The following is a 24674-nucleotide window of genomic DNA, read 5'->3' on the forward strand; positions in this document are numbered from 1 at the left end:
GCCGCTCCCGTGCCAGCCAAGGCCCGGGCAAAACTTCCTCCTTTCAGCAAGCCTCTTCTGGGAATTCTTTGTTTCCTCCTTGCACTCTGGCCGCCTTCCCCCTTGCAAATCCCTTTTCGCACCCTTGCAACCCGCTTTTCTTCCCTTGCAACCCCTTTCCCAGCACTCCTGCAAGCCTCCCCTTGCAGCCCTCTGCCCCTGACACCCCTGCGGCCCGACTCCCCCCCTCTCTGCAAGCTTGCAGCCTCCTCCCGACCGGGCAACCTCTCCTCTTTGCAAACCTTTTCTGCTCGCTTGCAACCCGCTTTCCCCCCTTAGGAGCTTCCAGGCGCCGCTCTCCCGCCTCCCCCCCCCCCCCCCCCCTTTGCTGGCTTTAAAAAAAACCCGCTTTTTTCCGCCGCAAACCTTTCCCCCAGCCCGGCGGCACCGCTCCCGCCCCAGCCCCGTCCCTATCCGGGCTCCCGGCAGCGCTGTCCCCGCCCCGCGGCGCCTGCGCCCAGCGCCGCTTCCTGGTGGCGGCGGGGCCGGGCCGGGGCCGGGGCCGGGGCCGGGGCCGGTACCGGGGCGATGGCGGGGCCGGGGCCGGTGCTGGCGGCGGCGGCGGGGCTGTGGGCGCGGGGGGCGGCGGCGGGCGGGGAGGTGGTGGCGGCGCGTCCCGGTGCGCTGGAGGAGGAGATCGTGTCGGAGAAGGCGGCGGAGGAAAGCCACCGGCAGGACAGCGCCAACCTGCTCGTCTTCATCCTGCTCCTCACCCTCACCATCCTCACCATCTGGCTCTTCAAGCACCGCCGCGCCCGCTTCCTCCACGAAACCGGCCTGGCCATGATCTACGGTGAGAGGCTTGGGCACCCCCACGCACGCCCGCCCACCCCACGCTCGCCCTGCCCTGAGCACCGGGAGCCCCATCCAAACCAGTCCCCGCTGTGCACTGGGCCAACTGGAGCGGCTGGGTTGGCGCCCAGCTGCCTGCTATCGTGGCACCGTCGTCCCCCCATCGCTCTCCCCTTCTCTCCCCCTTCCCTGGCAGCCCCGTGAGGCCAGAGGATGCTGCGAGTGTGGGCGCTGGCAGCGGGGACCGGCATCCCGCCTGCCCGGTGGCCCTTATGGCTACGGCAGGGCTCGTTTCGTGGACATCCACGTGGGCGAAGGGGTGCGGGGATCCGGGGGGACATGCCGCATCCCCTCCCAGCTGCAGCCGGTGCTCCTGTCTCGCTGGAACGGCCAGGCTGCGTGTCCTGTCCCGCCTCGCCCCGTGCTGAGCGTCATCTGGGTGTTGCTGGAGGGAGGGTTGGTTGTTTTCCAAACCCTAGATATCAAGGGCTGTCGAGGACAGCGTTACTCCGAAATCTCTGGTGGTGAGGAACTGGTTGGGTTTTTCCAGGCGGCCTCGCAGGGTGGCTGCAGCACAGGTGAAGCTGGTGGGGTCGAGGGCTACCATATGCCAAGTGGCCTTGAAACCATGTCACCGAGCACCAGCAAGTCCCGCTTACCTGTTCCAGGGCTGAGAGCAGAGACTTGGGGTGGCACAGACCAGGCTTTGCACTGGTGAGCAGCCTTGCATCCCGTACACTGGGGCCAGAGGTTTTGTTTCCACCCTATGCTTAGAGTGCCTGAATTTCCAGAAGCTGTCCAAGAAGAGCAGAGGGTCCATTTGGGGAGATGCTTCCTCCCCTTGCTGTGCTCAGGGCACTGCAGGGCCAGCAGCCTTAGGTCCTGCTGCTCGCAGACCTGTGCGCACGAGCTCCGACTTCTGGGGTTCCTCCTCCCGCTGTGACAGGACCCCTCGGTGAGATGCCCCACGTGTGTTCCCACAAGAAGCGGAGCGAGGCCATGGGTTGGGGGAGCGGGTCTGTAGCTGGTTGAGTTTTAATGGTGGCCTGTGATTACTGAGGTGGCGTGGCCTCGTGAAGTGGCCAGAACCACTGTACGGAGGTGCCATACGTGGCACTGCCCGGGTTATCTAGCGTGACTTGGAGTTCACGAAAGTCAACGAAAGTAGGACTGGGAGTTGTGCTGGGGCAGTGATTAACGTGGCCATGGATCCTTATCTAGACAAGCTTTGTTGAGTTTAGGATTGAAAAGGTGTCTTCTGGTGTGCTGTGGTTAGCATCTCTTCTCTGTGCTGTCCTTGCTCTTGCTGGTTTTGGGTGATGTGCGACCAAGCTTGGTCAGAGCAGCAGCATGGCCGAGCCCCCGCCCAGCAAAAAGCTTTGCTCTGAAGGCTGTGACTTGACCCGTTTGGGCCATTGGCTTTTGTGATCCTAAGTTTCAGTTCATTGGAAGTGTCCTTCCAGACAAAGGGGTGGAGGCACTTGCGTCAGCCCAGAGGCACAAAATACCGGTCTGCCTTTTCAGATTCCTGCAAGCCACCGCTGAGGCGGGTGCAGGCATTGCTGGCCTCCTGCCCGGGGCCGGGGTGGTCACCTCCCTGGGACGGGAGCTGCGCTGCAGGAGCATGTGCTTCCAGCACGGAAGGTTTTTCTTCTCCTGCTGCCTCAGAGCTTGCCGACACATGGGCTTTCTGTTCCTTTCATGCTTTCTAACTTGCCCTTAACCTTGTTCTTCTTCTCCTGGAGTTTTCTTCCTGTTGGTTCTCTGTTCTCCCTGACCCACCTGAGTGCTCCCCTTGTTCTCAGAGGATGACCTGGGTCGTTTCGGTCTCCTGCTGATCCATAAAACCCTTCTTTTCTGTCTGCTCTTCTGCAGACTGTGCTTAGAGAATTGCTGGCGAAATCGGTAACATCACCCATCTGGTCAAGCAGAAAATCCCGAGTTTTTCCCTGCTATCGAGCCTTTTGGTGTTTGCTTCTCAGGTTGTGACAGCTGCTGTAGGAAAAGGGATGTGTAATTTCCCAAGAAGTGGTGAGATGCTGTTGTTTTACAGCGACAACTTAAAAGCTGCGGGGAGCAAAGCAGGTACCACTTCTGCTTCGCTATCCCCGGCCCCTTGCGATGTTTTCAGCCCCTGCGATGCTTTCAGCCCCGGGGAAGTCCGCTGAAAATGTGGAAGTGTGGCAGCAGGCAGGCTGCAAAACAGACCCTGAAATCTGGGCAAGAGAAGCAATTTGTAAAAGCTTGCCTTTTTCTAACTAAAAAAAACCCCAACAACTAAATCGAATGAAACTTTTGCATACATCTCTTCTTGCAGAAATACGTCAGAGTTTCCTTGGTGCCTGTGTTTTTACTGTAAGTTATAAGCTCTTGCTCCGGATGGATTTATATCTTACAAATCACACCGTCGACTCAGAGCTGGTGTTCAGGAGCTGGGCACAGGCTGGAGTCATTTCATGGTGACAGACAATAGCTCTTGAGTAGCCTCTAAGCTTCATTTCAGTGTTTAAAATGAGGTTCCCACATCTGAGGTACTCAACCTTTAGGATGATTAATTGAACAATCTTGTTTCAGTTCTTCTCGGGGTCTGACGGCAGATGTGGCAGGAGCTTCTCCAGCAGTTTAGTTTCCTTGTACTTGTTCCCACTTGGCTCCTGGATTGTGTCCATCTAAATCGCTTCTTGTCAGGGTGTCTTCAGTTGCTTGCTACATTTTTCTTTCCTTTTGGTGTCCAGATTAATGCTCGCCTGGGGATCCTGTGTGCTTCCATTGTTGCTAAGTGCCTGAATGGTAATATATTAGTCTTCGTTTAAAACCTTACCTCGGAAATGTTCAACAGCACCCAGAAAAAAAAGCCCATGGGCTTTTGTTCTTTTTAATGAAGTTGGGAGAAATGCAATGAAAATGATCTCTTGCAGTTTGCATAAAAGAACTCAATTAATTTACCAGCTTCGCCTTTAGCTTCTCTACTCCTTGCAGCTTTTGGCTGGCAGCTTCCTCGGTGTCAGGTTCCCTCCGCTCTGCTCCCTCCCAGGGCTCAGTTTTGTAAAGCTTTTGGCTGCACAAGCATGTCAATACTGGCGGAGCGGCTCACGGGTTGCTGCTAGGATGGCCCTTTGAGCACCAAGAGAATTTGAACCATTTCCTAAAAGACCGTCAGAACCAGGAGGACCTACCTGGTCCCCTGGGCTTGGTCCAAGTAGCCTGAGCCCAGGACTGGGTTTGGTGCCTGAAAAAGCTTGGCATCTGAGTCAGGTTTGTCCCAGGTGGCTCCAGCGAGCATCGTTAGGTGGGGGGGCGTTGATTAGAGATCCACCGTTGGGCAGGAGGAGCTGGTGGTGGGGTCATCTTGATGTTGGCTGAGTCATTGGCTTTGCGCAGAGCGGCAGCATGCTTTCCCTGTAGGTAACTCTGATGGTATCTCCGCGTCGGGAGCTGCTGGCGCGTTGCTGGCTGGTTTGCACACCAAGAGCTCTTTGTGCAGATGCGGATTTGCACGTGGGTGTCTTTTTCCACGCAGATCTGGAGAGCTCTGGGAGCCTCCCAGGCAGTGTGTTGCAAGGCAAAATAAAACGCCTGATTTTTGGAGCCCCAAGCACGGTGGTCTTGGCAGATATTGTAGGGTTATACGTCCCTTTTCCCTTATCCTATTCCTGGCCAGAGTGGGAATTTGGCTGCGGCTGGCACACGGGGCCGGGAACAGCTGCCTGGGTAAGCGAGACGGCGAGGACGAGCAGGGGTGCTATCCAATGCAGCGCTGCTTTGGGACGGGGATTAAGAGTGGAGAGGCGGGTGAGTCAGGATCCTTTCTGAATTCCCAGCCGCGATGTCCGTCCGTCCCTCCTGCCTCTCATCTCAAAGCGCTGAGCCTGGGCATTTAAAGGGATTGCTGGATGGGTTTCCAGCTGAGAAAAGACAGGCAGCTGCTGCTGCTGGAGGTTTCTGACTCCGGCGTGAAGCTCTAAAATAAACTTTTTTAAAAAAAAAGACTTTTTAAAAGCCACCCCAGGTAGCTCTGGAGGGCTGCAGAGCGCCGTGTACCTGGTGCTGCCTGCTCTGTAGGAATGGAGGAGCAGTTGCAAGGGTAGAGGGTAAATGAGCTCTCCAGTCTGCCTTTCCTCCCTTTCATTTGAATTCACACTGTAAGTGTTTAAAGCTGCTTAATAGTCATAAGCAGATGTAAATAACCCTCTGAAGCTCGCTTTATCCCAGTGAAGTTTCGGTTGTCTCCCGTGGTAGCTTGGGGGTCATCATCTTCTGGGTGGAAGGGAAACTGGGTGTTTTGTCCCGACGCTGTGGTGCCAGGCACCCCCCTGCCACATGCTCATGTAAATACGTGCTGTGGCGTCTCAATGTTCTTGACATCCTTGCCTTCATTTCCATACTTTTATTTCCAGAGCACTGGAAGATCACAGGAACAAAGAGGCTAGCAGAAAAGTAAGCAAAAGGATTCCTCTTGGGTGTCCCCTCTTAGTGACGCTGGTGTGAAAGCAGCTCTCAGATGCTCTGCACAGCGTGACGTTCCCTGAAGCAGGTCTCCTTGCTGGAGCTGACCGTGCCTGGTTGTGCACCGAGAGGGACCGTTTCTGCTACTGTCGGGGCGATTCTGTGCCAATAGTGCAGTGCAGGATAAAGCCCAAAGCATGTGGTGAGCATGCGGTTGACTCTACGTGGCTTAAAAGCATCGGTAGCTTTGTGAGAGCAGCTCAGCTGTGCTGCAGAAGTGCTGTATGTGACTAGGGACTGGGTTTTGGGTGCAGCTCCCGGGTCTGTCAGCCTGGTCCCTGAGATGAGCCATCTGTGTCACCGGTGTGATGGGTTAGCAGCCATGAGTCTGTTTGCAGCCGATTCTTCTGCCTCTGCTCATGGCCTGGATGCGTGCTTGGGTGGCCCTGCTGTGCGTGACATCCCCTGGGACGGGAGGTGGGGGCTTTTCTTCTGGCCATCGGCAAAATGAGCAAATCTCATCCTGGAAAACTGCTGTCAAGGGAAGAGAAGGCAAAAAATGGGCGGTGGATTGGAACTGGCTGCAGGGGACGCTGTATTTGCCAGGGCCCTACGGTCTCCCGCCCGGCCGCAGCAGAGCTCCTGCCCAGGCTCTGCTCCCGTGAGATGGCAGCGGAGGAAGAGTTTGGTGTTCCCTTTCGTCGGGGTTGTGCCCTGCCTGTAGGAAAGCACAGAGCAAGATCTTAATTAAGGCAACAGTGAAGAAGCAGGAGTGTCCTGGGAGGCAAATGGAGAAGCCTTCCGAGTGTTGCGGTCTCCATTTAGTTCCCACGTGTCTGAAAGCTTTTCATAAATGTGTGGTTCAGAGATGGGGTTAAGATCCAGGATTTCTGCGGCGGCTCAGCGCTGCCTTAATCGAGGAGTTTCCAAACCCTTTTGTGCTGAAGGCTACGTGGAAAGGTGTCTTGTGGGACATCCCTCCTCCCCAGCCTGCAGATGTCAAAAAGCTCTGCCAGGAGAGCACTCGGCACACCATGCGGGTGAGAAGGAGCCGGAGGAGCCTGCACAGTGTGAATGCCATTAATCTGGATGCGAGACCTCAGAGAGCAGCTCATCAGCTGTGCTGCAAATGAAAAGTGCCGTATAAATTGCTGACTTGCAAATTAACCCCGCGATACTCCTGCGCAGCAGCTGAGGCGGAGGCAGCGTTGGCTCGCGGGGCTGCCCTGGGGCTGCTGCTCGTGGTGCAGAGCTGAAGCTTGCAGGTGGTGAGGAGCAGACCCGGGTGGTCGGCCTGGATTGGCAAACTTTCATGTTTTTTTTATAAAATGGGGATTGCTGCTGTGTGCTGCGAAAGCTCCCTGGTACGGAAGGCGGCTGTATGGTGCTGTAGCGTCTTGTGAAGGATGCTCATCATCCTCAAAGCATTCGTGATGGTTGCTTGGTACCTTTTTTGATCCCCTTCAAAAGTGAAGGGTTTAATCTATTTCTGTAGTGGCAAAACTTGATGCCTGCTGTTTCCAGGTGCAACGTGCATAGTTTGGGCAAACATGAGCAGCGCCTTGCCTGGGTCTCCAGCTACGTGCCAGCAATGCCAGGGTGCTCGCCCTAAGAAAACCAGTGTGCCCTCAGTGTTGGCCGTTTGCTGTGCTAGAGCGAGGGTCTGACTGATTGCTGGGTAATTGAAAGCCTCCAGGACAGCCTGCTGTTAGAAAGTCTGCATGAGCACGGAGCATTTGCATGGCTCATGGGAAGATGCGAATGGTTTAATATCACTCAGACAATTATTTGGATGGTGGTTGTGCTCAGCAGCTGAGCAGAGGGTCAGGATCCTGGCGTACCTGCTGCTGCATCCATGCTCAAAGAGATCATCCTGGGAGTTTGCCGTGGCTCGTCTCACCGATGCATGTCCCTCCCCAGGGGTCCTGGTCGGCGTGGTCCTGCGCTACGGTATCCATGTCCCCAGCGACGTCAACAACGTGACGCTGAGCTGCCAAGTGCAGACCAGTCCTGCCACGCTGCTGGTGAACGTCAGTGGAAAGTACTACGAGTACACCCTGAAGGGGGAAATCAGCGCCCAGGAGCTCAATAACGTCCAGGATAATGAGATGCTGAGAAAGGTAAGGGAGTCGGCGATCAGAGAGGTGAGCGATGCTCCCCACTCCCTCCATGGGGACGGGTCCTGTATCTGCTGGATTAAGTGATTTTTTTTTTTTTTAACTTTGGTCGGATTGTGATCAGCTATAAATCATAAGTTGAACACAATGTAATGAAACTCTCATTTCAGCTGATCTTGCTTTAAGTTGCTTAGACTCTGAGCTGTGTCCCCCAAAGATCCTGCACACATCTTCAGTGTTCACCCAACAGCATTTCATCTGGCGGGGGTACAGGGTTTCCTCCATATATTTTAGATGACATTCTTATTTGTGTTTTGTCTTGCAAAGTCTTAACAAACCATTTTACTGTTGTGTTTTTGTGTTTGGTTTTTTTTTTTCTTAACAGGTGACTTTTGATCCTGAAGTATTTTTCAACATTTTGCTTCCTCCAATTATATTTTACGCAGGCTACAGCTTGAAAAGGGTACGTGCCTTTACAGCGTCTACGTTTTTAGTTCCTCTGCCTCCAGAGCATTTTTAATATTTGAGAGTGCTTTAATGCTTGCTCAGCAGGCCCAGGCTGTGGAGCTGGGTATGGTTTTCCCCAGTACATGCAGGATTGTAGGAAGCAGGGCTGAGAGTGCCCCAGTCAGTCTCGTCCGTCCCTTGTCCCTCTGCCCTGGGAAGGGTCAGCGACTTCAACCATTTCCAGCACGGGTTTGCGCAGGCATTTTTGAGGTCAACTGGGCCATCCTTACTTTCAAAACACGTAGGAGGGTGGGAAGGTTTTGGAAAGCAGCAGCTCTCTGAAATGCTGCTTTGGAAGGAGAGGAAAATGATCCTGTTTAGCTTGCGGGAGAAGGAAGGAGGAATGCTGCAGGGTTAGGAAATCAGTTCCCAGGACTCGGAACAGCACCTTATTAAATACACGGGTACAAGAAAATGACATGTTCATGTTTATTAATGCTGCATTAACATCTGCTGGTCTGGCGGTGTACACCGTTTTGCTGGGCATCATTCTGCTGTGCTTGTCCAGCTTGTGGTGTTTGAGCTAGGTGCAAGCTGCTACGGACATTGCGTGGGTGCCTGTGCAGGCTTGAAATAAATTGTTAGCAAAATGTAATTCAGTTTTTCTTTTTTGTACTCCTCCTTCTAGAGGCACTTCTTCAGAAACTTGGGATCCATCCTAGCATACGCTTTTCTGGGCACGGCAATTTCCTGCCTGGTGATCGGGTGAGTGGTCGGAGCTGGTCTGGTTCTTCCGCGGGGGTCTGAGCTGTGCTCGGAGGCAGTGCTCTGAGCCTGGATCTGCGGCTGCTAATCCCAGCCCTGAAAGATCACGCAGGCGCTCTGCTACCCCTGCTCAGCAGCAGCAAATACTACTGTTTACCGTCCAAACTTTCGCCGTGTGGACGGGGTGATTGCTGTCTAATTGCATAGTGCTTTCTCAGCATCCCGTGCAGAATAGTTGTATCCATGGCAAGGAAAGTTTCACACTTCTCTGAAGATTGTCTTGCAAAAACGGGCAGTAACTTCAAGTTACTGAAAGCACAGCCCTAACAAGCACGAGACAGAGGAGGGGCAGGATCCTAAACGCCTGTCCTGTCCTTACTTGCTGGAAGCAGGTGCCTAGGGAGCACAGATGGTGTTTCAGATATTTATCCCTGTGTGCAGAGGGAGCTGGATGATTCCTGCTCTGAATAGTAACAGGCAGGCTGGCGCAGGGTGTTTTCCACTGGAGAGTCCGGTGGATTCAAGCAAACTCAGCATCCGCATTATCTGTTCCTCGCTGAAAGTTTCGGCTATTTCAAAGTCAGGCCAAGGTCATCCCACTGAAACCTGTTAATGTGAAAGGCTGCAAAACGATCATGAGACCCTACGAGCCTGGCTGCTGCTTTTCTTTAGTCGTGTTATGCTCCTGGAGGAGCTTCGGTCCTGGTTCCTCACCGGTGCCGTGTTTGTGGTCCGGTGTGGCGGGTGCTTTGGTGTGCGTGGTCCGGCACTTGTCTCCGAGACCACGGCCCTGGGGTTTCACCAGGCTCAGCTCATCCAGTACAGTTCTTCAGCGCTCCGCCATTGGGATAACTTTAGGGGTTAATCTGGCAAATCAGGGGAATTGAGCCCATTTGAATGTCGTTTTCGTTCACTGCAGAGATGAGTAACTGCCTCTTCTAATCACCAGCTCTGTTGTGTATGGCTGCGTGGCACTGATGAAAGTCACTGGGCAGCTCGGGGGAGACTTCTACTTCACTGACTGCCTCCTGTTCGGTGCCATCGTATCGGCTACTGACCCAGGTATGTTAGATGGTTATTTTCCCCCTCATTTTACCTATATTTGAACTGTTTTGAGTTGTGGTGAAGAGGGGAAGAAAGTCTGAACCCTGTAGAAGTTCCCTCTTTCTGAATTTTGGAGTTTATTTGCAACATTCCTAGAGGTCAAATTTGTCTCCGTGCCTTCTTATTTCCTTCCAGTTACGTGTAATATACCTTCCAAACCTCTGCTTCCTAAATCTTTGTTTGCAGTGAAGGCCTAGCAGTCTCTCTCTTGACTTCGCTGGGTTTTGGGACAGGTCCACTGTGTTTCTGTGCCAACAGCTGATGCAGAACAAGATGGGCGATGTGGGGAGGGTTCAGCTGATAGTTTTGGTTAGTTTAGCTCATTTCCTTCTGCTTCCATTTGGGTGGGATTTTGGAAAGTGCTAAATCTAATTGAAAGTTGATCTTAACAAGCAGTACTGAGGACAGTAGTGACAGGTTGGCCTGCTGAAACACTTTGCTAATCACAACTATGAAAAACATGCCTTCTTCAATTGAATTTCTCTTCATTCACGATTGCTTTTACATGGTAGCTGTTTATTTGCATGTTACAGCTTCACCTAAAAACACAGGACCACAGAAGGGCCTCTCTGTCCTCCTGCCCTTTGCTGAACAGGGCTTGAATTTCTTCCTTTGCAGCCTGGCTGCTACGTGTGGGACTGGGGGTTGGCAGCATTGCCCCCACCTCAACCTTACAGTAGCTTTGGGGGATCTTTTTAAATGCAGATAGTGGTCAGTTTTGCATGGAAAGGAGAGATTGCATGCCTGGATAAGCCAAGTCTTCTGCTCTTTTGAAACAAGTGCCAGTGGCTGTCGTTTCCAGATGAATTGGGACTTTTACCTGCTCATCTTAACAATGAGTCATTTCTGTTTTCAAAGGCAAGATGAGGAGCGTTGTATGTATATGCATATATGCAAGAATAACACTGCAGAACACAACCTGCAGCATAACGTAGCCACATCCGTCTGCCAGGTGGAGATGTGAGCTGTGCATTCCCCATGAGTTTTTAGTAATTTATTTTTTATGTTTCCCTAAGATTTGCCAGGTATCAGTATGGCTATTACTGCTGATATTTTTATTTAAAAAAAAAAAAAAAAAGTAAGGTAAAATGATTTTCCAGCTTCTCCAAGCGTGTCTTGAGTGGGCGTGCGTTCGGGCCACTGGTTCCTTTAGCAGGGAGCTGTTGCCATGTGGCTGCGAGGTCGGGCGTCCTCCCGGTAACTTAGCCGGGCTGTCGACATCGGGAGGGGGGCACGTTTGCAAAGCGGGGAGCACCTCACAGATGCGATGGCGGTGCGGTGGATCTGATGGCAGATGGGCAGGAAGGACCGTAGGTAGAAGTAACGCTTAGAAATGCTGCAGATGAGTTGTCAGCATCGCGTCCCTTCTTCAGGCTTCAAAATAGGAACAAGAATATTTCACAGGTAAAAATGGAGCATTTCCCTGTGCATAAATGGGTTAAACCCCCTTCAGTGTGCACAGGTGAGTCCCTGCATGCTGTTTTAAAGGACTTCCACAGAAGTTGATTGGACTTAGCTCGGCCCTCCGCGGCAGCCTGAGCTGTGCACGATGCACCGTGTGTTACATCTTGCTTCCTTTAGATGTTGTGATGTTTCGCAAGGCTGATATGCAAAACCTGCTGCGTTCTCATTATCTTCTTGGAGCCGCTGGATCGCGGAAGGGCTCGAGGGTACTCCCATCTGTGCCATGTGACCATAAATCACAAGAAACCCCCATGTGGGGTTTGAGCCGATGCCTGGCTTTTTCCAGTTAGGTCTGAAATGTTAACACTGGCACTTCCAGTGTGTCAGCCTGTGTTGAATCCAAGGATTTCTCTCAGAGTATTAGGGATGGAAGGAAAAGACAGCCATCATCCTGAACAAGCCTGCATCCTCCTAGCCTTCTGCAGGTGGAGGAAGGCTCTCCCTGATGCTCCAGGCTAACGGCATCCCAAAAGCTGGGTGGCTTGTGTCAGCGCGGTACTGTGGTCCAGCCCACGAGCTCAGACCCTCAGGAAGCTCAGAGCAGAGTTTGCTCATGTCTGCCCCCGAAAGACTCAATAGACCTAATGCCCAGGATGTGTTTTGGTAAAAGGAGGAGGAAGGCAATGATAAAGCAAATCCAGATCTGAAAGGGCAGAAGGAAGACTATCAAAGTGAGCGTGGGGGGCGACTGGCACCATTGCAGCAGAGCGGCACAGACGTGCAGGAAGGCAGCTTTCTAAAAAGGGGCGTTTTGTCTTTGATTACACCAAAATAACGGCACCTTTTTTGAATGTCTCTCTATTTTTCTATTTGTCAGTGACTGTTCTTGCCATATTCCATGAACTCCAGGTTGATGTTGAGCTGTATGCCCTTCTCTTTGGCGAAAGCGTCCTCAATGATGCCGTTGCCATAGTGCTGTCTTCGTAAGTGTGTTCTGTTTTTATTTTTAATTGTTATGTATGTTACATGTCAGGCGTGGGGGGAGCCACTCAGCCTTGCTCCTGTAAAATAGGAGCATCAGTGTCTGCAAGAGCAGATTTCCATATTAAGTGTCCCCAAAAGCTGTAGTGACCTTCTAATGCATATCCTCATTGCAGACCGCAGCTTAGGATTGCGGGTTGTCCTTGCAACTTCCCCCTGCATGATGGATAGTTTTGTTTTGCTTTTATGGCTGGTTGACCCAGCCAGAAGAAAGTTTTTTATGTCCCTGTGACATGGGAAAAGCATCGTGTCTGCTTTTCAGCCGCAGGATCCCACTGAAACCCCTTGCTGGTGGCTTTGCTCCTACCTGTCTTCCTTCCTATCTGCAAATACCTGCTTTTGTTTTGGTGGAAATAGTTGGTAAAACAGCTGTTTCCTTTCTCTCCCCACTTCCCATGCATCAAGAAGATGGTATTTCTTACAGCCAGAGTTAATACCCTGGACTGAACACATTGGGAGCTTGCTGGCTCTCTAAAGAATGTTTTATATTCTTTAATATTTTATGTCCTCTGCATGTAGGACGTATTTTATCTGCGTTTTCACTGTGTTGTCATCACGGGAATTTGTTTGGAGATATATAATATCTGCAGTGGTGACAGGTTAACTTATACCTAAGACTAATGCAGAAAATATTTCTGGAATACTTGTCACTCCGGCGTGCTGGTTGCGTGGGTTTTACTGAGGTGGAGGCAGCAAGTAGCATATTGTGAGCTCCGTGTTGCCACCCGCATGAGTTGTATTTACTGACTTGAATGTTTCTGTTGAGGTTTCTGGAACTGTTTGTATTCCTCGCTCTGGCTTTTATGCTGGATGTGTCACCGCTGGTGCGAGAGTAAGTGCTGCACAGGCAGGTTGTGTTTAAGAAGCGATCCTGGGTGGGGAGGAGACAGGGCCTTCCAGCCTCTGCTGGGAGGTTCTGGGTGGGAGCGGGTGGGTTCAGCATCAGAGTAATGACGTTTGTGGAGGATCTCCGTGCACGCAGGTGACTGCACTGTGTGCGGTGGTTTGCCTCTTGCACTCTTTCAGTACCAGCTTTGTAGCTGTTGCTCTGATTTCCTGCCTTCCTCCTTCCACAAGCTGAGTTCAATCCACCCCCCTTCCCCGAAAAAAGATAATTTGCACCAAAACAGCAGCTCCGAGCTGCAGTCAGCAGTTATTTTGCCGCAAGGCTTTTTTGCAGACCGGCCCAGCAACATGCTGACTTCTCAAGGGCTTCTCAGCAGTTAACCTGTACCCGTTTTAAAGCTTGCTGTGGTCTTTGTCTTCACGGTCACCATAAGCAGCGCACGGCAGCCCTGGTCAGCGTGGCAGGTATCGGTCGGTGCAGGTATCTCAGGGAGAGCCTCGAGTCACCTGGACACAACCACATCTTGGGTGCAAGGAGGAGGTGAGGGCCTCCTGCTCCAGGGAGGAGAGCTCCTCTGAGAGCAGTCCAGGGCTCCTATTTATGGTTCCCCTTTTTTAAATTTGGTTTGGCATTTGCCTGTTTCACAGCAGAGGCGTAAGTGGGGGAACTGCGTGGGGATGGTTCTGCTCCCACAAGCCAAAGACCTGCTTCCCGGTTAGGAGTTGCAGGGGTGAGTTGGGAAGATGGGGAATCGGGTGGTTTCTGCGTTGATGGAGGAGCTGCTGCCTGGGTGGCAGCTGGCGGTGGGTGCTGCGTCGTCCCCAGGGGTGAAGAGGGGCCCCAGCCGCGGCCGGCCAAGTGCGGGGGTTCGGTGATTGCCCTGAGAAACGCCATCGGCTCCTCACATGTGGTGAAAGCGAACGCTGTGGGCACCGTCCCCACGCCGGGGGAGGATGAGGAGCCGGGGGCTGGCGCTGCCCCGGGCTGTGACCCCTCCATGGTTTCTGCCAGGAGCTCGGTGCCCTCCGAGGCTCCTTTCCTCCCTGCTTTCAGTCCTGGACAAATGTCCATTCCCATGCTTGTGGAGCAGAATCCGTGCCTTTCTGTTCCTGCCTCGTGCTATCCTGGCCTGGCCTGGCTTGGCAGCAGGAAACCGGTTGCAGGATGAAGAGGAATTGAACCCAGAACTGAAAGCTGGTGGGCAGCGAGGTGCCGGGGCTGCGGTTCATGAGCAGGGGGGTAAATGCAGCCGCAGGATCTCTGCCCGCTTCTTCCGAAGGGAGCTTTTACAGGGGCTAAATGCCACAGGGAGCCCCGTGGGCAGGGACAGGGGAAATAAAGCACACAAAGGGCAGCTGACAATAATGTCCTGTAGTGATGCAAAAAGCAAAACCAGAAGAAAAATTGTAATGGGTTAAACCACAAAACCAACATCCAAGCAGTTGGTTATGGAGGGGAAACGAAACCAGTCTGGATTTAGAAACAAAACAAAACAAAAAACCAAAACCCCAAGCCCCAGAATAAAAGCACATTGGTGAATGGGAAGTAGAGGATGGGACTGACGAAAGAAATTAAATCACAGGGAGAAATCTGCGGCTTGCAGTGTAAAAGACAAAGAAAAAAAATGAAATGTATTAAAAGCAGGGAAGTTGAGCAAGGGAGGTGACCTGTGACATGTTGGAAAGGGGAGGATTGTCATTCCTGTTGCAGAAAAATGTTGGTGTGTGGTTAGGGGAGAAAGCTGCAGGATGTGTGCACGAGGCAGTAATTTTCCGTTCCAGCATAACTCAGCAGGTTAAACAGCAAATGTTTAAAGTTCACATCTAAGTTTTAACAGAGACAGCTGAGGGATTGCTAACTAGAAAGTTAATGTTTTCGGTCAGTTTATATCGAAGAAAGCAGTGTAAGAAGTTGATATTAAAATGGGATTTAGGAGATGGATAGGGGACCCCTGTATTTCAGCATTTCCAGGTAAATCAGTGGAATGGCTGGTGCAAGGCTCAAGACGTAGGAGAGAGCAGATTCAGAGGTACGATCAGCGTGGCAGACCTATTTGCCATCTCATCACAAAGGTCTGTTGAAGTTTGGTGGATGAAGATAATAGCATTGCTGTAGTGAACCGGCACTGTTCCGTTCGCCTTGCTACCCTGCAATATTTCACTTCAGAACTCGGAGCAGTGCAAAATCAATGTAGTGCACGTGAAATGCAGTAAAACGGCATAACTTACAGTTCTCCAGGGGATATTCACATCAGCCGCCTCTGTGGAGTCCATGGAGAAATGTAGGCTTCCCACTTGAATGCTTTGTGGTCCCAGTGTGCCTGACTCTATAGAGAGCTGATGCCAAACCCCCAAAATACCATCATAAATGACAGACTGTCGCCTAGCAAACATATTTGCAGGAGATCATGCAAGAGACGGGCTTTGGTCTGATGCTCTCTAATGTCTAGAAAGAGCAAATGCAGATCCTTGCCTAGGAGGGGTGGCTGAGCTGCAGAAAGCCGGCCAGGAGCAAAGGGGATCCCAAATTCCCTGGGACAGGGCGAGCGCGCTGCTGCTGTGTGCTGTGAGCGTGGGGGGATTGCAGTGCGGGACTCGGGTTTTGTCTCCCTGATTTCTCAGGCTCGGTGTTTGCAGCGGTCGTAGCGCTTTGCAAAGCTCACATCGCGCCGTGGAAGTGCCTCTCCCTCCAGACTAAGGAGTGTTTTGTTCTTGTGTGTGCTTTTCCTCCCTCTTTCAGTTCAATTGTTGCATACCAGCCGGCGGGCGACAACAGCCACACGTTTGATGTCACAGCGATGTTCAAGTCCATCGGGATCTTCCTGGGGATATTCAGTGGATCTTTTGCAATGGGAGCAGCTACTGGAGTTGTGACAGCTTTAATATCCTTTCTGTTGTTTTTTTTCCAAGCGTTTGCATAACAGCTTCTTTTTTTGCTGTGCTGTATCTCACCCAGATGCAGTGTTTCATGATTTTTTGTCTAAATTAATGAAAGGCAGTGCCATAGCCTTTTTAGGGGCAGGCTGTGTAGTGTTCCTGTAATACACAACTGGATTTGATATGCTCTTAGCCTACTGTTTCTCTCCAAATTGTCCTTAACCATCTGCAACGTCACCAAGTTCACCAAACTTCGGGAGTTCCCCTTGCTGGAGACCGGCTTGTTCTTCTTGATGTCCTGGAGCACGTTCCTGCTGGCCGAAGCGTGCGGCTTTACAGGCAAGCTCCAGCACAGCCCTGCGTCTGGGACGGAGAGCTGCAGGGATGATGGGGCTATTGAGTTTTGCTTCTCCCAGTATCGATTGCAGCCGGGGCTCTCCCTCTGCTTTCAGAAGTTTAATTATTCTGGGTTCTGGGGTTATTGCATTAAGTCCCCTACAGTATTGGGGTGCAGCTCAGCTCCCTTTTCATGACCAGGAGTCTAACGTGGTGCTCTGCTCCCCAGGTGTGGTGGCCGTACTCTTCTGCGGGATCACGCAGGCCCATTATACCTATAACAACTTATCTACAGAGTCCCAACACAGAACTAAGCAGGTGAGAGCTCCTCAGCCCCCTTCAGCCTCTCTGAATTTCAAGTTCAATATTTTTTCCTTCCCTCTAGCCCAAATTAGGTGCATCTGTCTTTCTACAGATGGATTTTACTGGCGGTGCTTCTGCAGAAGTATTTATTGCATGATGGATGAGCTAACATGTTTTTCTTGTTAAATCTATGTTATGTCTAACTTGCTTTTAATTTATTTTTCTCTTTCAGTTGTTTGAGCTTCTGAATTTCTTGGCAGAAAACTTCATCTTCTCCTACATGGGACTTGCACTGTTCACCTTCCAGAACCACGTCTTTAACCCTACCTTTGTGGTGGGGGCTTTCGTATCCTTTGGAGCCCATTTTGTAAGACAAAAAAAGAAAGGGAGAGATGCCTCATTCCCAATTTGTGTTTTGCATTCAAATGTGTGCGTTTTTTTCTTTTCAGTCAGTCTAGCTTTATTTTTAAAAGGGGATTTCTCCCGTGTAGTTGTGCCTTTGGTGGTTATTTTAAGAAGATGGAGATTCTTTTCCCAGCTTTCCTGGTTTTTTTTCTTCCCTGCCTTGTCTCCTTTTGTGGGCATTTGAATCAGCTGCTGCAGGGACTCGGTATTTGATGTGAACGTGGTGCTGAAGCACCGGGCTTCGTCACATGGCAGCGTGGCACCAGGAGTCGCTTTGCAAATGGGAACTGCCTGGTGTAGCCGTTTTATTTCCTCTTTTCTCTGCTATTCCATTTGGTTGACCCTGAAAAAAGCTTGGGTTTTTTTTTGATCAAATAGCACAGTTAAAGCTACAGTAGATGCCTCTGAATGATGTAATGAGAAAGGATTTCCCCTTCTGCAGGCTGATGCTAATGGAAACAAGCTATCGGCCCTGGTATGTCTCAGAAAAACAAGGATTTTGAAGGAATTTTTTTCATATCACAGGGCAGCAAGTTCAGATGTGCAGAATTATTTTCACCCTTTGCCTGCACTGAAGCAGGTTTATACTGATAAATAAAACGTTGTTATCTTTGCCAGTGCTGGCGCGTGGGTTTGCAGCGGGGTCTGCTGAATTTCCCCAATGAGCTTTTGCAGGGCTGCGGTGGGGTGAAGGGAGCGAAAAGCAGGGAAATGCCATTTGGGCGGTGAGATTGAAATTTCGTGCTGTGCCTCTTCAGTAGGAACTGGCTAACTCGCTGATGAAATAGCTCATTCATGAGAGAGATCATGAAATACGTCTCTTATGCAAATTCATGATATTCAGGAAAGAACATAAAAGCTGGAAGCGTTTTCCATATTATTCAAGACTGCACTGAATACTGGCTCCAGGATTATTTTTGCCATCTGGGTGCTGTATTAAAAGACAGCTTCAAAGATAAAAAGCAATATGAAGGGGCTGGTGATTCTTGTACTCGCAGGCTATGAAAACAGAAAGAGTATTACATTTTTTTTTTTTCCTTCTCAACTGCTGCTGCTTTCATTGTGCTGAATAATCTTTGGGAATGGGACTTGGCTTAAAGCTTCAAACCCAGCTGTGAAGTGTGGCATGCCAGGGAATGTCAGAGGGGTTGCGGTAGCTGCAATAACTTGAGCTTAGCAGAAGACAAATAATTCTTGGGGTGGAAAATGGACCTGGCAAGGGAGAGCATACAGTGGGAAATGGTGGGTTTTTGCTCCTCTCACTCATCTAAGCTGCCCTCTCATCATTTCTCTTGTCCATCTGTGCTTGTCTCTGTATGATATTCCTGAATTGCAGTGTGTACTTTGCTTTGGTGAGGCAGTAGCATGCTCTTCCCACACCGCTGTAGCACTCAGAGCGGGGTTATCATCTCTGCATCCAGAGGACCGGCGTTTCTGAGGCTCCCCAGCGTTTCCGTCAGGCAGTAGAAATCGGCTCTGTGCAGAGGTGGGATGCGATGGGAGACACAGGAAGAGCAATTTCCTTAACGTGTGCAAATACAGCTTGCTATCTTCCTAGGAAGAGCTGCCAATATTTACCCACTGTCATTTTTACTGAATTTGGGGAGAAGAAATAAGATCGGAACAAATTTACAGCATATGATGATGTTTGCTGGTACGTTATTGCATCCTTGCTTCCGACCGTGTTGCCCATCTGCACCACTTTGCTCCCGAGCGCCTGGAAATACTCCTTATTCAACTCTAAATCTCTTACGGGCAATGTCTGGAGAAGAGGCTGGGCAGGAGAGGGCTCCCTTAGGCTTGGTGGTGTGAATGTCTTGGTTTTGAGACGTAGGAATGAGCTGCTTCTGCCCCGCACTTGAGTGCATGGTGCGGGGCAGGAAGAGGGTTTGCCTTTCTGGGCTGGGAAAGAGTGGTGATAACGCAGGCTTCCACGGTGTATGCTGTGAAATCATCAGTGTTAAAGCACTGTGGTCTCCTCCGGTGGTGGATGTCCCGTCAGAGGGACAGGACCACACGTGGGGCAGTGTGATCTAAATCCCAGGTGGGGAAGCCTGCGGCGGGGGTGGCCGCCTGTGCCGTGGGCTAACACAGCTCCTCCGCCGTCCCTTCCCTGGCAGGGCTGCGAGGAGCCATGGCGTTTGCCTTGGCCATCCGTGACACGGCCACCTACGCCCGGCAGATGATGTTCAGCACGACGCTCCTCATCGTCTTCTTTACGGTGTGGGTTTTCGGTGGGGGCACCACGGCCATGCTGTCCTGCCTGAATATCCGGTGAGTGCAGCGTGCGTGGGGCTCTCCTGGCACAGCACGTCTTCTCCTTCGTCCCACCTTACGTTACGGTGCTCGGTTTTAAGAGAGAAGAGGAAGATTGTGTCCTTCCCTCTGAACCACGGTGCCTACCCGCCTGGCATTGCTTGTCCTAACCCTGTGCTCATTTTCTCCTCCACAGAGTCGGTGTGGATGCGGATCAGGAGAACGTGGTGAGTGCGCCGCCGCCGGGCAGCCTCTGTAGGGGAATTTGTGCTGTGCTTGTGGGTGCAGGAGTTACGTTGGAGACCCTGTGAATGCCCGTCTGTGCTCCGCTCCCTTCCAGCTGTAGGAGGGTTTTTAGCTCCTCTGGTGAAAGAGTTTGCAGTCAGTGGGAGTCACGGCTTTTCTGTGCTCTCTGTGGTTATAATGAGGCTTGCTTTTATTCAGTTGGAAAGAAGGGCATAGAAATAACGCTGGACTGTTCAGTCAGTCCACATTACTGCTGCAATAGATTCGGTCTCTCTCTTGCTGTGTGTGAAATAAATGCCAAAATGCGCATGACATGGAGGCTCCCTGCCTCATCCCAGCGTCCAGGGCAGCACAGAAATGCCATTTACTGACTCATTTCACATAGCATCTTCTGTCCCACTTCTGCCCATGGGTGCCCTCAACCTCTCTTTTGCCCCCACGTTTCCTGGGGGTAGTTATGTGGTAGCCCAGGAACCACCAGCTGCGCCGAGATAAATGCTGGAGCCCTGCGGCATCGGCATCTGCATCTGCAGCCCGGGCGTGCTGTGGCTGTGGCTCTACTTGATTTCAGTGCGGGTGCTGCACCTTGGAGGTTCATTTTATTCAGACCCATTTATTGGGCTGTTCACCTCCTGGAGAGAAAGCGTCAAATGCTAAAGGCAGCCCAGAGCCCTAAATCCAAAAGCCATATTTCTGTGAAATATGTGATTGTATTCACAGTCCGCTCCAAACAGTTTTATGTTTTTTTCTCTGACTAAAAGGAAGCCAGGAGCCCCCATAACACACGATTATTTGCACACAAAAATCTCAGGTGAGATTTGATGGAGGTTGGACCTGTCAGTCACTATTAAATGTGATGTCTGGATGCAGCTGCTGGCTCTGAGGCACTTTAAACCTTCGGGCCAGAAACTGGAAGGCTCTAGCAGAAAAATGGTCACTGTGCTTCGATACCACCTCCCTAAGGCTGTTGTATGCTGCTAAATGCAGAGCGTGGTGCTGGAAGCACCTTCAGCCTGTTGTGGTGTGAGTGTCCTTATACTTGCTGCAACCCAAATGCCTCTTCTGAAGAGGCAGTGGGAAGGTGTGCATCTTCTTACGTCCCCTGGTGAGAACCTGGTGCCCTGTGGGGGCTCCTGGCCCTGATCCAGGTCGTGGCACATTGCCCTGCCGCTGCTTAATGTTTTGCTCTCCCGCAGGGCGTCCCGGAGAGCGAGAGAAGGAGTACGAAGGCAGAAAGTGCGTGGCTCTTCCGCATGTGGTACAACTTCGATCACAAGTATCCTTTAATGGTGGTCGGCATGCACTGTGCCAAATCCCGTCTGCCCAAGCAACTCCATTGACTCGGAGTGTGACTCGCTCCCTGCTTAGCAGAGGAGCCAGTGTTTGCTTTCCCGTCACACTGCTGGATTTTGATCTGTGCCTCCTCATGTCTGTGGCTATGAGAAATGACCATTTCCACCCGCCGTTCGCTGGGAACGCAGCGGTAGCTCGGTTCAAAGCTGGGCTCTCCAAGGCTGGAAGCCCAGGGGTCCTCCTTCCCAGTGGCAGGCGGGCAGGAAGGGCAGGGGGTCTCATTTGTAGCCCTCTTGTGAGATCCGTGCCTCTCCTCCCTTGCGAATGCTTTGCCATGAATTAGTGGAGGAGCGATTTGCCAGGCTGAGAGGCACAGGATGATGGGACAAGTGATGCTGCGAAGCCTTTTCATACCAGGACTGTGTCCTGGTCCACTTGTGTCCCGCTGTGTTTGGTTGCATTCACATTGCTCATCCCTAATTTTTGTGCTTCCAGGAACTTTTGTTTCTTTCCTTCCTGTGATTTCCTCAAGACACCAAGTCCCTCACTGCTGCCTCTGCATCCCACCCCTTGACTTCGCTCTATTCCTCTTTCTTCCTTAACCCTCTCTGTAGCTATCTAAAGCCTCTGCTGACACATAGTGGTCCTCCTCTGACGACCACGCTCCCGGGGTGCTGTGGGCCTGTTGCCCGGTGCCTGACGAGTCCTCAGGCGTATGAAGTGAGTCCATCCGTGTCCTTTCTGTTGCGGTGTCGGTGGAGTTTGATGGGTTTACATTTCTGCGTAGCTTTTGGATGCTGCTCTGCAGTGTCGAGCTGGGAGCCTGGGGGGAGGTCAGATACTGGGGCTGATGGATGAGTTAATTCCCGTGAGCACTTTGCTTTTCCAGCTGACTGTTTGGTCATGAAGGGACTTGTGGTGTATTCATGGTGGTTCCTCAGTGATTGACTCAGTGAAGCTATCACAGGGAAGCTGTCATGGGTGTACTTCCCCAGGCCCAGCTGGGAAGACACACAATTTCCCCATCCCCTGCTTTCTTCCAGCCTTGCAGGGCATTGCTGTGCCCAGGAGCCCCTTGCAGCGGCAGCTCACCGTGGCAGGAGTTTTCTTGCCCTGCCCGCAAAGTATCAGCATCAAGTTCCCTGCACAAAACAGAGATGGCTCTGATGGGTCGGCGATGCGATTCCTGTGGTCATGGGTATTTTAGTCCAGTCAAAGCCACTCAAAACTGCATTCCCTACGTATCCGGCTACGGCATCAGAAAGAAGAGCCGAGAGCACCCTTTTAGGCAGTCTGCAGAGTAGTTAATGTGTTGTGTGAATCTCCTGGGCTTGGAGATGTGTGTGTGTGTGGCACATCTGGTTATGGTCATGGTGCAGGAGAGTCTGTGATTTGGTGCCTCTGTCTGCTCGTTCACTGCCACCATGCGATTTCAAATGTCAGGAAGATGTTTGAACATTCAGAAATTCAGGAAGACTTAAACAGCACTTTCCTCCTGTTTGTTGCCCAGAATCAAGAGCAGCTGAAGGACGATGACTCTGACCTCATTTTGAACGACGGGGACATCAGTCTGACCTATGGGGATTCCACCGTCAACACCGACTCTGTCGCATCCAGCGGCACGTCGCGGCGGTTTGTGGGAAACAGCTCTGAAGACGCACTTGATCGGGAGCTTGCTTTTGGGGACCATGAACTCGTAATCCGGGGAACGCGCCTGGTCCTTCCCATGGACGATTCGGAGCCACCGTCAAATGTCCTGGATAACGCAAGACATGGTCCGGCATAAGGTTGCTTGGTTTAATTGACAGTAATATTTGCATATATGATAAAGAAATATGTACTACCTAAAGTCTAATGCATGTCTCAAAATGTCTAAGCTGTATAAATATTATTTATATGGTGTCAGAAGAATATAAATATTCTCTGCCAAGCACTTGTAAAGAACAAGCTGCAAATTTAAGTTAAAAACTGTGTTGACTGCACTGTGTAGGGTGGAACTGTTTTAGCGTAAGAGTCTTTTGCACACAGTGAGCTTCTTTAATGTGTGGTTTGACGAAGGGTTTCGTTCCCAGCGGGGTAAGTAAAGGAGCTGACTCCCTGTTCATCCTTTGAGCCTGTGAGAGGAGGGTAGGGAGGTGCTGGCGAGCAGTGGGAATCGCTTTCTATTCAGATGAGGATTGGTTTTTTTTGTCTCTGATTTTTGGATAGTCACATTTGAAAGATCAGTGAAAAATCTGCTCACAGACCCTCTTGCCGGGCAGCGGACAGTGATAAACTTGTTCGCTTTGTGGGAACCTGAGCTGGGACCTGGAGACTTTCTGCTTTTTAGTGCCCCGCTGCCCCAGCCCTGCTGTAGCGGGCTAACGGCAGGCACCGGCCAAAGCCCATAGCAAGGACTGCGGGTGTCTGGCTGCTCGGAGGGGAGCAGGAGGGAGGGATGGTTGGTGTCTGTAGTCATGTCTAGGAGAAGGAGATGATCCCACAGAAACTATACCAGGCGTGCACAGATTTTAGGGCTGAGTCCATCTTTCAGTTGTGGCTCCAGCAGCTTTCTAGAACCAGCCTTCAAATCCTCAATTGGCAACTAAATTTCACGTTTGGGAAGTGACCGTGTCTTTGTGCGAGCGAATCCCTTCTCCTGCAGCCGCGGGCCTAGCTGAGGAGCGCAGAGCTGCCGCAGTTGCACACGGGGCCGCGGAGCCCGGCCAACCTCGAACACAAGCTTTACGGCTACGGATTGACACGGTACCTCTGGACCTCTCCAGAGGTATTGAGCATCTAGGTGGTACTGAAGGGGAGTTGTCCGTCCGTCCGTCCGTCCTCCTGTATAGTCACAAATCATTGCACTTTGTTTAATAACCCCTTAGCATGCTGTGGGTCTGTAATCCCCACCCAGTCTCTCTCGTGTCTCTTACCATTTAATGAGAAATGTTTGCGAGTTGATTTTTTTTTTTGTTGGTGTTCTTTTTTTAATTTTAATTTTTATTTTCTAAGGAAGAGCACAGATCAATTCACGATTTCACACTAGTGTTAAAGGATTTACTCTGTAGTTATGGGAATGGCTAAAGGTGCAGTGAAGTTGTTAACCCTGACATCCTTCTTTTTCTCCTGAACAGGGGGAATCACAGAAATTTACTGTATGTAATTTTATTGTCTATTTTAGCTGCAGTTTTGCTATACCTTTCAGGGTTACCGGTGCACTACAGGCCTGTTCTGGAGTTAACCCTCTTCAGCGGGCTTAAACAGAGGTGTTTAAAAAGAGAATACAAGAAAAAGAGCCAGCTGAGTCCAAGCATTCACAGCTCCCTTTAGCTTTCTTTGGAGCAAACTCTGCATCTCTCAGGATCTGACCCTGAGACCTCAGAGCAGTTTCCCCACGGCTGTTCTCCCCAGCGCCACCTGAGAGTTGGAGGACACAGGGAAATACTGAAATTTCGAGTGTATATGTATAGTTGAGAAAATAAATTTAAACTTTTTTTTTTTTTTTTTCATTTTCTCAGGTCTAAATAACATTGCCTTAAATTTACAGATGCGAAACTAATTATTTTGGCAGTTTATCCCCAAGAAAATGCTTTCTTTTTCCTTCTGAACAAAATGTGTAAGTGTTGCCATAGGACTCCTCTAGAAGGGGGGTAACGCTCTGTTTATATTTAGATAAAGCATCTTCCTTGCACCGGTAAATGGCAGTCTCGCTGTTAACGTAGCTGTTGGATTAGCGCTAGCCTCTTTGTTTCCTGCTATGCAGGATTTCCATAAAGTGTGCGTTTTATATGATGTCTGTAACTTAACTACATGTGTTTAAAAAAAACAAAAAAGGAAAAAAAAAAGTAGGTACCTGTTGACTTTAGGTTTACTGCATCACTTCTACATCCTGTTTTTTGTTTGTTTTGCCTTTTTGAAGAGGTATGATAAATAACTACCTCTTGTTTTCTCCTGTTTAATCTGACTATGAATTCA

The 24674-nt window shown here is 50.9% G+C and overlaps 1 protein-coding gene across 1 annotated transcript; it reads left to right on the plus strand.

Annotated features, from left to right (window-relative positions):
• Window positions 1-567: 567 nt before the first annotated feature.
• On the plus strand, window positions 568-23099 carry SLC9A6 (solute carrier family 9 member A6). The gene is made up of 16 exons (XM_087749041.1): window positions 568-832; window positions 7198-7397; window positions 7780-7857; window positions 8530-8606; window positions 9556-9668; window positions 11992-12097; window positions 15742-15883; window positions 16112-16217; window positions 16444-16532; window positions 16750-16863; window positions 18465-18576; window positions 19043-19196; window positions 19375-19405; window positions 20621-20700; window positions 21332-21437; window positions 22228-23099. Exons 1-16 carry the CDS (start codon window positions 568-570, stop codon window positions 22501-22503), a joined length of 2049 nt encoding a protein of 682 aa, XP_087605167.1. The 3' UTR covers window positions 22504-23099.
• The last annotated feature ends 1575 nt before the right edge of the window (window positions 23100-24674 follow it).

The sequence above is a fragment of the Nipponia nippon genome, unplaced genomic scaffold (assembly GCF_047370975.1).
Source record: "Nipponia nippon isolate SJK-2023a ecotype South Korea unplaced genomic scaffold, ASM4737097v1 scaffold_12, whole genome shotgun sequence".
Classification (NCBI taxonomy): Eukaryota; Metazoa; Chordata; class Aves; order Pelecaniformes; family Threskiornithidae; genus Nipponia; species Nipponia nippon.

Bases quoted from the DNA above. Each gene is read 5' to 3' on its own strand.
- SLC9A6 (XM_087749041.1), top strand. From the start codon at position 568: ATGGCGGGGCCGGGGCCGGTGCTGGCGGCGGCGGCGGGGCTGTGGGCG. The intron at 7,858-8,529 runs GTACGTGCCTTT...TCCTCCTTCTAG, and splicing joins CAGGCTACAGCTTGAAAAGG to AGGCACTTCTTCAGAAACTT. The intron at 16,864-18,464 runs GTATCCTTTGGA...GTGCAAATACAG, and splicing joins CCTTTGTGGTGGGGGCTTTC to CTTGCTATCTTCCTAGGAAG.